This window comes from Ursus maritimus, unplaced genomic scaffold (assembly GCF_017311325.1).
Source record: "Ursus maritimus isolate PB19 unplaced genomic scaffold, ASM1731132v1 scaffold_20, whole genome shotgun sequence".
In the NCBI taxonomy this organism is placed as follows: Eukaryota; Metazoa; Chordata; class Mammalia; order Carnivora; family Ursidae; genus Ursus; species Ursus maritimus.
The window spans coordinates 24,900,285-24,914,684 of NW_024424453.1; the positions used below are offsets into that span (position 1 = coordinate 24,900,285).

At 49.4% G+C, this 14,400-nt stretch overlaps 1 protein-coding gene across 1 annotated transcript; it reads right to left on the reverse strand.

Annotated features, from left to right (window-relative positions):
• Positions 1-12,832: 12,832 nt before the first annotated feature.
• On the reverse strand, positions 12,833-13,555 carry SOX14 (SRY-box transcription factor 14). The gene has a single exon (XM_008708149.1). The coding sequence runs from the start codon at positions 13,553-13,555 to the stop codon at positions 12,833-12,835; it is 723 nt and encodes a 240-aa protein (XP_008706371.1).
• Between the last annotated feature and the right edge of the window lie 845 nt (positions 13,556-14,400).

Below are 14,400 nucleotides of genomic sequence, written 5' to 3' on the forward strand. Positions count from 1 at the left end.
GATAAGCCTTAGCACTACCAAGAAAGAACTTAAGCTTTATGAAAGAACCTGGTGAATCTTCCTACCCTCTCCTCTGTAACCCCCCACCTCCCACAAGAGAACATGCTAATTGCCTAATGCTTTCTTTTCACCTCTGAGAAAAATGAGAGAAATAGAAGGAAATAGTGCTGAGCCAACACCTAAAAGACTTGAACTATAGTCTAGCCTTTCCTATTGTCAAGCTGTGTGACTTCGGACAGATCACTTCATGCCTCTGATCTTTGTTCTTTCTCCTTTGTGGTGAAGTGAGCACTTTACATCGGTGTTGCTCAAAGTGTAGGACAAGATATTATAACTGTTCTAAGGCAAGAATTTTAATTTCAATTACTATTACCAAAAGTATGACCACAACTAACTCATAACTCAAGTACATCATTGTGTAGGATGAGGCTAAAGTGAAAAAAAATGAGTCAACTTACATACATAAACTACTATTATAGATGGATATGACCAAAACTGCAAAGGTGATACTCGAAAGAAGGCCAACATTGACCTTTCGTCCTAATCAAAGGGCAGAGACCAGGACCAGCACTCAGGCTTCTCTTGTTCTCCTTGCACCCCCTCTTCCCTGCCCTCCCAGCCTCAAGGACTTCCTGTCAACGTTACTGAAAAATCTGCCCAACACACATCCACTAGTCTGCAGCCTTGTGGGAAAGAAACTAATTTGCACAAGTGATCATGGTATCAAATAACAGTCTTAGTAAAGCCAATAACATGTCAAATCTCCTTTTAAAATGTTTATAATATTATCAGATTTTGCTCACAGTTTTCTGCCCCTCAGTGCTCCGTGGACTCCCTCCTCTGCTCCATACATTCATTTTTACGTGGCTTCTTAGGAATCATCTGTATTCCAACCAAGGAGACGATTCTAATACTAGAAGATGAAGGAGTAAATAAGCATATTTCTGAACAGTTCTGTAAAACTTATGCCCAAAGGAGGGACTGAGCAACGGAGAGACTTTGGAATGTCCCGAAATTGCCTTAAACATAAATATTGTGATTAGCGACTTTTTGTTTACGGCAAGCTTTGATGTTCCCAGAAAGATGGGACTCATGCAAACTATTATTAGCAAGGAAGTACAAAACCACTTGATATACCATGATTGATATGCAGGAGCTCAATACAGGATGAGCAAGCAAAAACTAGTGTTTGAGTCTTGGGGTAAAGGCACAGAAGCTGGGCTGATTTCAAGAATCTGGCTGAGGATTCAGGGGCATGATAAGGGTAACAGATTTACTAAACCTGACTAGGAGCAAGAGAATGAGAAACAGGATTGGGGGAAATACTTCTTTCCCTTCGCAACACACGATGCCTTCATTTGCCAGGCTCCCTGGTACAGGAGAGCTCTCTGAACTAAGCCTCATGACATGAGTCTGCAAGGGCCTGGGGCTCATCTGGTTGGCTCTGCAGGAAATCTGTGTCTGTGGATGTGCCCCTCCAAATCTGTGATGACTTGGGATTAATTTGGTGATATCCTGGTCCCTGGCCACATCTGCAAGATGCAGAAGCATCACTGAGACTTGGGCCAACAAGGCTGAAGCATTGTGGGCTCAGCTAGTAAGAGGGCTCCATTCACATAACAGGAGATGAGGATTCAGTTTGATTCTGCGTGCTTTACTCATCTGAGAAAGGGAAAGTGTTGCAACTCTCCACCTTACCCTAAATTCTACATTTTCTCCTTGGTCTTGTTCCCAGCTGTGAATTCCTTGGGTCCTCTGCTCCTTCCCCCACCTCCAGTGAGCCCTTGATTTTATAGATAGTCGTGGGCAGAGAGTGAGCATTGGTATAGCAGTTCTATTGAGAGGGCCATGAGCCCTTGGGTGAGTCATTTAATGTCTCCAAGACTCAGTTTCCTCCTATGTCAAATAGGGGTAATAGCAGTACTTACCTCCTGGTGCTCTGGAGAGAATTTAACAAGACGTAGTGTCTATGGCACCTCACACACTTCTTTGCACAGATTGCTCAATTAATATCCATTTAGTAAATAATTGCATCTCTCTCTTATTGAAAACAGAGTACATCTCCCCAGGGAAGATGGAGACAAATCTTCAGAGTGCTAGAAGGAAATATAATCCATTAAAGCCTATCCCTAAAACACATTTTACAGAAAGAAAAAGTATTCTCACACTAGCTGAGCTGGTACCTAAACATGGTTGACAAATGTTGGCTTTTCTCTTGGTTTCTGATTTCAAAGAGATCAAAATCTTACCCCTTTGCATCGAATAGTCCGTCTTCCCCACCAATGCAGACACAGTGGATGCCCCTTGGAGTAAAATAGGAGCGTCCTGACTTCTTTTTCTGCATCTAAGCCAGGGATTTCATTAAATGAATGGTCTGAGGCTTGGTGCTCAGGCTTTTGCTTCCATGCCAGGCAACAGCTCCAATGGGCTCTGGGAGTCTTCCAGGAGGATCTGATCATACTCCAGGTTTTGTGTCTTTCAGCATCGGGGATTTCTCCTAGTAAGGCAGTCAGAACTTTTGTTGCCGCCCTCCCTTATCAAGGGAAAGAGCATATGCGTGAACCTGATACCATTAATAGGGAACTACAGCGCACTTATTAGAACTTTCATGAATAATTGGCAGAGGTATGCCACTCCCTTCATCGTTCTATTCCCACCCCGTTGCACTGACAGTGGTGTGGAACCTTAGCATGAGGTCTCTGGGTTCCTCTGGGTAGTGGCGACTAGCTGTCCATTCAGGAAAGTAAGGAATTGGGACCATATGGTGTTGACAAATGCATTCACGAATCAAGGCTTTTTCAACTTGTTTCCCCCAGTATCTAAAGGAATGCTGTTTTGACATCTAGTTGAAACTCGGAAGATGACGAGAAGACAGAAATCAGTACATACGCTTTTTGATCTCAAGCCAAAGATTGTTTTTTCTTGTTAAGCTTTATCTTACTTTTGAGTCATTGCCAACTAAGAAAAATGAAATCATAATGGTACTTTTCTTTTCAGCAACAGTTCGTCACACATCAAATTTACCTGTTTTCCTCCAGATTGTCTCAAAAGGGAATGAGGGCTCCTTTTCCCAGTGGGTTTGATGATCTGGAAGTCCATCATATTACACAATGGTGGGTTGTAGGGATAATCTAATTTCTCTCTCCATTAAAAAACAAGCAAAAAAGGAAGACAAGAATAAAACATCCCTGGAGAATGTCTTCTGAGAGCTGACATGGGGCAGTGAAAGGTTGTCCCCAAAGAGGCAGGCAGTCTTGGTATGCCAAGAGAACTCCACAAGAGGTCACCTGCAGAAGGATGGATCTATAGCAGAGAGAAATCTAATCACAAGGCTTGGCTTCAGATGTGTTCTAGAAATTTCTCTTCCTAAAATAAAAAATCAAAACCCACGTCCATTATCCCTCATTTCACCTGTTTATTACAAAATATGTTTTCAAGAAATGTTGGAGGAACTCCAACCATCTGCAAAGGAACTAAGGTTGTTAATTGGATAACAGATTGACCTCCCGTCTGATTCCTGTCCTCTCTGCCTAACAAGCTGACCATGAACATGGCTACAGTTGTGTGATACACTTTGAGTTTCATCAAGCCTGTGCTGGCAAGGCAGGTCTGAAGCCCAGGTGTCAGCTGGAGCTGCCACAACAGCCAATAGGTAGTCATTTATTTTTACACCTTGCTTGTGTTCATATTAGTTCAGAGTATAGCCTATTTATATAAATGTACAAATGACACATTGTAAAGCATGAGTATATTTGGACAAGAGAAAAGTTCAGCTCACCTTTTCTGCAGATGACATACCTTCGGGCCTTCAGTGTTGTTCTCAAAGATAACTCAAAGCAAATGGATCCTTCTCATTAGGAACAAGTATCAGAAACATTCCAGAGAACCCAGGAGGTAAAAGACAATGGTAAGGAGAGATTTTTAAGTGTCTTAAAGGTGTTTTCTCATCCAGCCGATTTATATTATAAACACTCACTCCAAATGAGTCTAGAGTTGGAGGTAAGAAATATACACAAAACATTTCAACTTCTGGAGAAAATGTTACCCCTTTGCCTCTTAGTCAGTTTGATCAAAAATTAGATGGGTAAGAACATGCATTACCACAGTGGAAGGAAGTGAGACCAGGAAGAAACCAATACGAAGAAGAATGATGCTGATAATTTATGAAGACCTACAAAGGAAATTTCTGACCTGATAGTGTGTCCACATTTTAAAAAGGAGAACTAAACAAGAAGGGGACAAGGAAGGGGAAGAGAAGGAATAAGAAAGGAAAAACAAAGAATTACATAATGAGTCGTCAGTCTGGAGAAGCTTTATTCTGAGGGAATGCATTTACTATTTTTCTTACTTGTGAAAACCATCATCAGCTGTTTATGGTTGGTCGTGTCCTTTCTTACGTTTGTAGGTCTCTTATCCACTTGGGTGACATTGAAATGGCGTAACATGACATCACCCCTTTATTTGGGTGAACATGGAGAAAGTATCTATCATGCTGGTCATTATCTTTTATTTCAAGAAAAGTAAAACCTATTCTTAAGTAATCTCCTCCTCCCCTTGGAAGCTCCCAAGTGACAGCACCTCTTATTTCTTTCTTGATATGTGCAAATATTACTGCACAATTATTTAGACCTGGCAACTTTTAACACAAAAGATTTGATGTTGCTGCTCATACCTTGACCAAGCAGAAAATCCTCAGGGAAATATGAACTTGTTGGAACCCATAACAGCTGTTTTAGTGAAACAATGCGTTATTGACCCAACATCTGACTATACATAAAGACTCGTCCTTTGGTACATTTCTATGTTACAGAAAGGTTTTCAACTGATAAATGTCTTTCTATTGCATGCATATTTTATGGAAAAATAATTGCATATCCTCTGCATATAATTTTTCAGTCATGCTGCATGTGCTCAAAGTGCCCCAAAGAATGAAAGGTGAATATGGTTAAAATTTTGCCCTAAAATCATAAGTTACATTAGCAGGGATATTTAAAACAACAAAAACCTTCACTCTTTACCTATCTTTACTTACTTCATCTCAATCTCACATTATTTTAAAGAAAGAAAACTTCATTGCCTATTCTAGCGAAGTGTATTATTGGTAGGCGAAGGTTTAACAGAGCCAGAGAGGATGTGCAAGGAGTGAGAAAGTGAATTGATGGATGGATGGTTAAATGAATATAAATGAACTGACACCTTTACAGGAAAATAACATTTCTTTTCTTTTTTTATTCTATAGATCAGTGGGTTTTGTATCTGTAATTCTTTCATATCAGCAAAGAGGAAATAAACTCTCATGTAAATCATTTTCCCCCCATCTGGAGCATATTAAAACCATGCCTTTTTTTTTCTTTTAAGCAGACTCCTTTCTCCCTATTTGCTTATCAGTTCATCCACCATTACATTTTAAATGAAATTGCAAGACCCTCGTCCCTCCCCCAAATTTCAGCCTGATGTAGGAAAGTGGGAAGCAGACTTTTCTTGCTTTAGAATAGTGACCTAGATTCAATTACAGATAGACCCAGAAGAGAGAAGTGACACCTCACAATTTTCTTAGAGGTCTTGAAAAAATTAGAAATCCCAAAACAATACTTAATGGAAAAGAATCTGTTTATTTCCTCATTCTTCCATCTTACTTTTTTCCGCCTTAATTGCATCGCTTCGGTACATTTAAATTGTTCCTGGTATAACATTGCAATGCGTTTCCCACGGGATATTTAGCATCCTAAGAACGGGCATTTCAGGGAAATTCCTGAATTTGGTTTTTGAGAGTAGGGGTCTTACATATGGAGTATGTGCAGTACTTCAAGCCGAACCCAAACAAGATGAAAAATAACCACATAAGAGGCATATTTTTCCTTATGTCCTTAAGAAGGCGAACACATTACATTACAAAAAGCACACCTATTATAATTGCATTGCAGACAAAGCATTAAACGAAAAAAAAAGAGGCATATATATTATACTGTGTTCCCAATTACTGTGGAAAAATGTGGTCAAAAGAAAAAGAAAGGAGAATCCTCTGATTCTGCTTATTGACTTTTATCACTAAATTAAGCATATAAATGACCTGAATGGGTGGCTTGGTATATTAAATTAAAAAAAGAAGAACAATGATTGTCTCTTCCTTTTCCCTCCCTCTCAGATCTCAGCCTGAAAGGAGTCTCCGAGAGATAAGAAAGATGGGATTCGGTCCGTGCTGCTCTGGTTGGTCCTGCTTATCCCGGAGCAGGGAGGTAGTTGCCTTCCACCCAGGATTTCCGCTCCGGGTTCACAATAAGTGGTCTCAAGCGGGGGCACATTCCCCACCACCTCCACCGCCCCCCAAACAAAGAAGCTAAAATCGGCTGTCCCAAGCCCAATGCGCTTGGGAACCTTCGAGGTGCGTGAGGGCGAGGCAGACTGCTGTGGGCAGGCGTGGACTCCTCCACCCTCTCCACGGGTTTGGAGCCGCCAGCCGTAGCAAGAGGGCAGAAGTGGGCTCGCGTCTATGCGGGTATCCAAAATGAAAAAGAGCTGCAAACCGCGCAGAAGTCCGGGTATGAGGTGCAGAAAACAGAGCAGGGGCGCCGCCTTGGTTCTTAAACTCTTTCGATGGATGGCTTTTCCCTGAGAGATTATTTCAGATCCTGGAAAATGGGGTTCCGTTGGGCAGCGGCCGCAGCACTGGGGCTGTGGGTGTGTGTCCGGCCCTCCAAAAGGGTCCCCCAGGCCGCACCGGGGAGCGCAGCAGGCGCCGGGCCCCGAGGGAGTCAGCAGAGGATTGTTTCATTTCAAAGTGAAAATCTGCAGGCTTTGGGAAACGATATTCAAAAAAGTATATAATCTCCATATGCCGCTCAATGGAGGATCCTCATAATTTACAGCGGCAGATAAGGCTAGAGGGTGTAATAAAAAATCTGAAGCCCTCCCCTCCCCCTCGCCGCCTCCCCGGAATTGCACCTTGGGCAGCGGAGCAGAATCCGGAATGTGAACTTCTCCCGACATATGTTTCCCGCAGATAAGTAAACAATCTGGACGTGAAATGGAAATGGTAATTAATGCAGTAATGCTGTTACACCTCGAGTGTGCAAATCCCATTGACTCGCCGCGCCACGGGGGGTGCTGGGCGAACGGGGACCAGCGGCGAGCGCCTCGGCCGCCGGCTCCCTCCCTCCCCTCTCCCTCCTCCCGCGGTCCCCGGGCGGGGCGTCCGGAGAGCCCGCGGGGGCTTGGCCCTGCTGCAGGAAGTCGGGAGCAGCTCTGCGGCTCTCGGGACTCCCGGCTCTCCGCCCTCCGTCAGCTAGGCTGGTGCGCGGCTCCCGCCTCTCCCGCGGAACCCAGCGCGCGCCTCACACCCACCTCGCCTCCTGCTCCTCGCAGCCCTAGAGCCCGCAGAGCCTCGGTGCTCTGAGGTGCCACCGAGCCCTGAGGCACCCAGGAGAGGCTGAGCTCTAGAGCAGGGAGCAGCAGGCGACGCGGCTGCCTGGAGGGCGAAGGGGCCCTGCGCTCTAGAACAACCGGTCTTCCCCGCTCGCGGCCGTCGGGTCTGGGCTTCGTTTCCTCCTTGCTCCCGGCCGAGTGCGGTACGGCCGGCTGGCAGAGTTTTCTAAAGTCCCTTCCAGCCCTGCCCCGAAGGCACAAATCGCGTTTGATTGCTTCTCTTCCCGACCCAAGAGTAAGAAAGTTTGGAAATGGCCACTGGCCGCCAGAATAGCGTAACTCCTTCGTTTTGTAGCAAAGAGGAAACGCGGGCTCCTTTCTGTCTCTGTCCGGCCTGACGACCCGTTCCCTTCCCCGACTCAGACCAAATTCTTGGGGCCTTTTGAGGGGGTCGGAAAGAATGCCCAGAGCAGGAATTGGAGCGAAGAGGACGAGAATCTAGGGAGGCCGCCCAAGAACTTCCTGGGCCCGAGGCCCTTCCAGCTTCTCAAGAGCACAACTCATGCACCCGAACCCAGGGACTGGCAGGTGGCCGCGGGTGACGGCTAAGCCGGACGGAGGATCGGGGGTTGGGCGAGGAGGGGGTGTCGAGGCTCTCTTTTCCGCCTCCAGCTCCCTTCCCAGTGCCAGGGCAGGCACCACTAAGTCGCCGGCCCTCGGAGCGCACAGAGCCAGGGTTAGGTCGAGGAGACCGCGAATCTCCAGTTCCGCGTCTACGCCCGCCTCAGAATTTCTAGCGATTCCCACCCCGTCCCCAACTTTATTATTTTCTTAATTACTCTGCAGCTGCCGAGCGCCAGCGCTTCTGGTTCCAGGACAAGGCCCATCCCGGTGGCGCCAAGAGAGTAACCAGCCCAAATGGTGCCCCCAAAGCTGGGTCGAGGGTCTCGAGGCCAGGGCAGGGCCAGAGAGAGGCTGGGAGGGCGCGCCTCTTGGCCGTGCGGGAAGAAAGGCTGTGGCATCTCCTGTACCCAAATTTAACGTGTCCCTTCTGCCTTCCTCTCTCACACTCATACACACACTCAATCCACTCAGCAAATAAAGAGATGAGAGTTCTTAACACGAATCTTGTGAATTACGTGATATTCAAATTCAAATGACTTGAAATTCATTGTCCGCTTGAACAATGGTGACAAGACCAGAGCTGGGGAGGAGCCGAAGAAGAATCCTCGAGGGCAGTCCTAGCGCCAGGCTCACTGAACTGTTTCCGGCCGTGGCAGTCTCAGTTCTATCCAGAGAGCCTGCCCATGAGGGAGAGGCTTTCTCTAGGGAGCGTGGTGTACGGAAGTCCGCTAGACCCTACCCTGACCGAACATCTCCCTGCTTAGGTGACTGGAAACTCCAGGAGGTTATCTAGATTCTGTTTTAAAATGCAAATGTTAAGAGGGTTTCAGATGTCAGTCACTCACACCTCAGTGAGATTTACTTTAAGTAGCTGGTGTCTCCCACATAAAAAGTTAGTGGTTCTAAGGAAATTGATATTTAAATGAGAAAACCCTGACACTGGAAGGAAATTAAAGATTTCTGGAGACAGATCCAAAGCTGGGGAAGCGCCTGAAAGGCTGCAGAGATTCTCCAGGAGAGGCCAGGAGCGGAAGGGGGCCAACGATCTCGAATCTCCCAAATGATCCCCCTGAGTCAGAGGGCTGCCAAGGTTTAAGAAAGAAAACCTAACTAAAACCCAAACAACTCTGCCCCTGCCGCACCAGCGCCACCCGCTGCCATCTGGAGCCCGTGTTGGTCAGGACTACAGGGTGCTAGAAAATGCCTAGTAGAGGAGAGGTGGGGGTGAGCGTGGCATGTTTTGGGGTCAATTTTTTTGTTCCCTGGAAGCAGTTACACCTGCAGGAGGGCGGCCTGGGCCCTCTCTGGCGCCCTTGCCCCTTGCTCCAGGGAGGCCAAGGCTGCGGGCAGATGTCCGGGACTCCTAGGCTGCGGGACACGCACAGAGCGCGGAGGAGTCCATGGAGTCAGCTCTTGCTGGGTCCCGGTCGCCCCGCGCGCCTCGGGAGTTCGCGTTCTCCCGACGACACCAAGAGTCTGTCGAGGGCGACTCTTGACTGCTCTTTGCTGCGAGTAGCGCGCTCGGGAGAAGCGGCTCTCCTCGACTCCGGGCGGGCGGGGCGCTCCTCTCCCTACAGGTTTGCTTTAATGATTTTCTTGAAAGAAAGAGACAGTTGTGAGCAAACAGGTTTGACAGGGACTGCTTCCCCCCCCACCCCCTCCAGGGGATTTCTTTTTGTCTGCGCCTGACTTCAAAGTCAGTAATCGGCCGCTGTCAGCGGCTTGACAAGGAGGATTTCGGCTGTTAGGGCGAGTCGCAGCCGCGCACCTCGGCGGAGCCTCTGCGGCCCGCGGGGCGCGGGAGGCTAGGCAGAGGCAGGCCCTGCGGGGCTGAGGCTGGGGCCAGGCCTAAGGAGGACAGAGAGCTGGACATAGCCCGACTAGGAAGGAAAGAGACGAGGTGGAACAGACAGACACGGTTTGAGCTAGGTCTACGGCTTTAGGTCCCGGGACCAGCGTTGGGCCCCGCGCGCTCTGCTGGTTGGAAACGAGTTTCAATCACCCAGCCGCGAGCACACGGGCGCCTCCCCGCTACAAGCGCACCCCAGTTTCCTGGAGCTCCCTTTGGAGTCCCCAGGGCCAAGCGCAGTCTGGAACCCTGGTTTCAGTTTTCCAGCTTCCGCCGCCGCCGCCCGAGGCCTCCCCTCTTGGATCCACCTTGTACTCCTTCCCAGCCTAACTCAGCCCGGGAGTCTCGTGGGCACCCTGGTGGGGCTGTGCGCGCCGGAATCCTCCTCGGGCCAGGGCGCCCTGTGGACCTGGGGCGTTGGTACGCCGGGCTCTGCCGGGAGACACCCAGACCCCTTTAAGCTTCATCTTAGGAGATGTTAAGGGACACTGAGCTATGAGGGAGATCAGAGCGGCTGACAGGACTGTCAGTTGGGGTTATATCAGACAGCGAAACCGCGTTGCCTCCGCCCTAGGCCTCCTGGGCTTCCTAGGGGGCGGAAGGAGGGGCCTTCCCTAAGCGCCTAGAGCCCCCAGATCCGATGGCCACCAGAGGCAAGTCACTTCCTAATTGTCTCGATTTGTAAGAGGGTTTTGTGATGCTAAGTAAGCGTGGCGCAGCCCGCCCGGCCTCCCCCTACACATCCCCAGCCCGCTTTTGTTTACCTTCGCCTGATCGCTCATTTATTTATCTATCTATTATTTATAGGCGTCCCCTCCTATTCAGCGCCCGTGTATGTTAATTGTGTTATACCATTTAATTCTAACATCGGTCTCAAAAGAGCTCTTAATGAGAAAAGCATATACAACACGGATCACTTTGCTATTCAGCTGAGCCAGATGGACAACCGCTAACTTTTTTTTTTTTTTAATAATGAAAATCCCCCTTTGACAAAGGGGCTCGAATGAATAGGCTCCAAATAACACCTCAAACACTTCTAATTGTTTTGAGGACAATATGCTAATCGGTGGTTTTCGGCTTTGGTGTCTGTTGACAACGTTTCCCTTGCACTTCCAGCCACCAACTCCTTTGGAAAAGGCAGAGGCAAGCGCAAAGATCCCTCAACAGAAGCAGAAAGCAGACAAATCCCTAGGTTGCCCTCCACCCCCATCCCACACCACATCAAAGCCAGTGGGAAAAGCACCTGACCTATGGAAAAACATGCAAGAGCATGGCTTTGGGGGTGAGACTGGAGAGAAATAGGGGGTGAGGGAGCACCCTTCGATTTTGAGAACAAGTTCCAAAGAGTTGGGCTGTAAGGCATCAGAAGGTCCCTTCTCCCCTACGAAAAACAGAGCAATCTTCAAGCTAACATTCGCTCAGTGGGGAAAAGAAAAGGCTCTTTTGCTTTTTTGTTAAACACCAAGCGCTAAAAGTTATTGAATTTTTATGATTTTTTTTAACTCCATGCTTGAGCTGTGTCGCCTTTTTTCCTTGGCTCCCAGAGTCTTAGTAAAAAGTCTCCCACAGTCGGGAGCGGGGACCTAAGACACGTTTTTCTAGGTTTCTTAGACTTGGATTGTTTAACCTCGGAACCAGCATGGAGCCCCAAAACCCAAGAGCCAGCAGCAGTGTCCTCAAGCATCTTTTAAAAATACCGATTGCACCAGTCTTCCCCCATGCATTTGAACTTAGACACCCACTGCAGGACTCCGTGCCTAGTGCGCAACTGGTTCCCAGTAGACGCTGCGCTTTTCTCCATTCTTTTGGAGTTTGGTTTAAAAGAAAAGAAAATGCACCCAGATTTCAGAGGTCTGGGTCGGCTTTTGTCTTAACATATTTGCTCCTTGAAGTGGTCTGATTATTTTGCAAAGACGGCATGGAAGGAGTGACATCTGAGGGATGGGTACCTTTGTCCAGCCTCTAAAGGCAAATAGCAGGTCCAGAGGGCGCGATTGATTGGGACAAATCCCAGACTCTGGGCCCCTTTGCACCTGGCCCGCAGGCCACCAGGCTCAGCCCACGCAAGGCCAGCCGTCACTGCTAGAGTCACTCTATGCACTCTAAGCCTCCGACGACCCAACTCCACCGCCCCTCGGGCAGGGCCTCCTGACTTCAGATTTTATGCACATCAAAGGTATTACTTTTTGCAATGACAGATTGTCTTTATTCAAAACGTCTTTGTTCAACAAATGAACAGAGTAAGGAGGTGAAATCCTTCTAGGTACATTTCCAAGACATCGTCAAAACATTTATGACCATTTAGGATGTTTTTATTATTTTCATTTTTGTTCACTTTCTACTTCCTGACTTCATAACCCGACATTCTGTCTAAAAGTAAACTTAGGTCTCTAGGAGCACTGCTTTATACAGAGAAAATAATCATGTGGGTCCCTTTGTTTTACCTTTAAAGAAGCAAACACTATCATAGCATGATTTTGAATAGAAATATTTCCCTTTCTGTAGTTTTAAACTTTTAAGCCTTTCCCCCCACACATAAAGAGCAAATGGCACCTAGTTGTGTCTGATGGCAAAACACAGAGACACAGCTAACTCTCCAGGGTGCAAAAGAAAAAATATATATGCATATTCTAGATATAATACCAGGATCTGGGGGTTCTGGAGTCCAAAGCCCATCAGAGGAGAGAGAAGGGGACATAAATAAAGCAAAACTGCCTACTTTTTTGTCCAAAGGGGGTACAATCGGAGATTTGTTTTGGGACAGTCGGGGTAGGGACAGCTGTATAGCTGTCATATGTTCGCAAGTTTCTGGCACCTGTCTGCGCCTTGGGTCCGGGAGGACGCCCCTACAATCCCCCTGGAAGAGAGGCAGAGTCTGGGGTAGGGTAGCGGCACGGCTGACCCGGAGGCATCTGCAGGCCCCGGGCTAGGCGCAGAGGACAGGGTGCAGACCCCGCTTCCAGGTCACCCTCCAGGTCTGGTGGGCTGGGCTGGGGGTTACATGGCCGTGGCATGGGCTGATGAATAAGGGTCTATGCCAGTCTTGGTCATGCCCGGGAAGAGGATGTAGGCGACGGGGGGCTGCAGGGTGGAGGCAGACCAGGCGGTACAGTTACAGGGCACCACGTAGCCCGGATTGGTGGGGGACGGGTGCGTGTGCGTGTGTTGGCTGGGGCAGCTGAGGCTGCCGAAGGCGCCGTTCTGGTAGCCCAGGGTGGACGCGTAGGGCAGTGCGCCGGTGGCCAAGGTGTGGGGCACTTCACCCATCTTCTGGATGGCGCTTGAGCTAAACTGCGCGGGGTCCAGCAGGGAGTAGGGCGCCGAGGCTGGCGGCAAGAAGGCCCGGGCTTTCTCGGGCGCGCTCAGGAGGCCATCGGAGGCCCCCACGGGCAGGCCAGCCGCCTTGAGCGGGTCCGTGTCGCCCAGGTAGGGCAAGGGGAAGACATACCTGTCCTTCTTAAGCAGGTTCTTGGGCTTGCGCCGTGGCCGGTACTTGTAGTCAGGGTGTTCCTTCATGTGCTGGGCGCGTAGCCTCTTGGCCTCATCGATGTACGGCCGCTTCTCTGCCTCGGACAGAAGCTTCCATTCGGCGCCTAGGCGTTTGCTGATCTCTGAGTTGTGCATCTTGGGGTTTTCCTGGGCCATCTTGCGCCGCTGGCCTCGGGACCATACCATGAAGGCGTTCATGGGTCGCTTGATGTGGTCTGAAGGTTTGGACATGGTCCCGGAGGATAGGCAGGTGGGGGTGGGGAGTGTAGGGGCTCTGCAGGCGAGCCTGGGCGCGGTTGTTGGTCTGCCTGTTTGTCCGTCCAGAGCCGGTGCTCTGAGCTCCCCTCGCCTCCGCACCGCTGAGGGGAAGCCAGAGAGAAGCGCTAACCCCGCAAAGTTCAGCTGATCATGCCAGTCCCGGCACCCAGGCAGGCCCCCCGGCAGGGGGCAAGTAAGGACAGAAGGGGCGGGGGGAGGAGAGGGCAGCCGGCTGGGGGCTGCCAGCACCAGAGGCTGGGGCCCAAGTACCGGAGTCTTTGGGATTAAGTGGCCAGGTAATTTGCTGGCGAGGGCAGGAAGCTCCTCCTTCTCCCCCTCTCCACTTTCGCCTTCTCTGGATCTCTTCTCTCCCGTGCCTACCGCTGTGGTTCCCTCCCCCCTCCCGTGGTTTTCCCGGAGCTGCCTTGCCTAGCACAGCACCTGGCTGAGAATGCAGGGAGGCTGGTGAACGGGAGCCAAAAGCGGCGAAGTTCAAAGGCGAGGTGGGCCCGGACAGCACGCACTCTGACATAAGCGCGGGGCGGTGACTCCCCAACCTGGGCGCCAATCAGCAGCAGAGAAGGCAAGGGGGCGCACCTGCCAAAGCGCCTGGGGAGGAAAGAGAGCGCGCGTCTAGCGGGGGCGGGGAGAGGTGTGAGGGAAAGACAGAGAGAGGGAGAGAACAGAGCGGCCAGCTCAGGACTGGGGACTTGCATTCCACATTGTTTCTGGCACTGTCAACACATAAAACTCTTCGTGCCTGTTTCCTTTCCCAGTTGTGCAAAGGAGAATTAGGGCTTGGAATACAAAGACCAAGG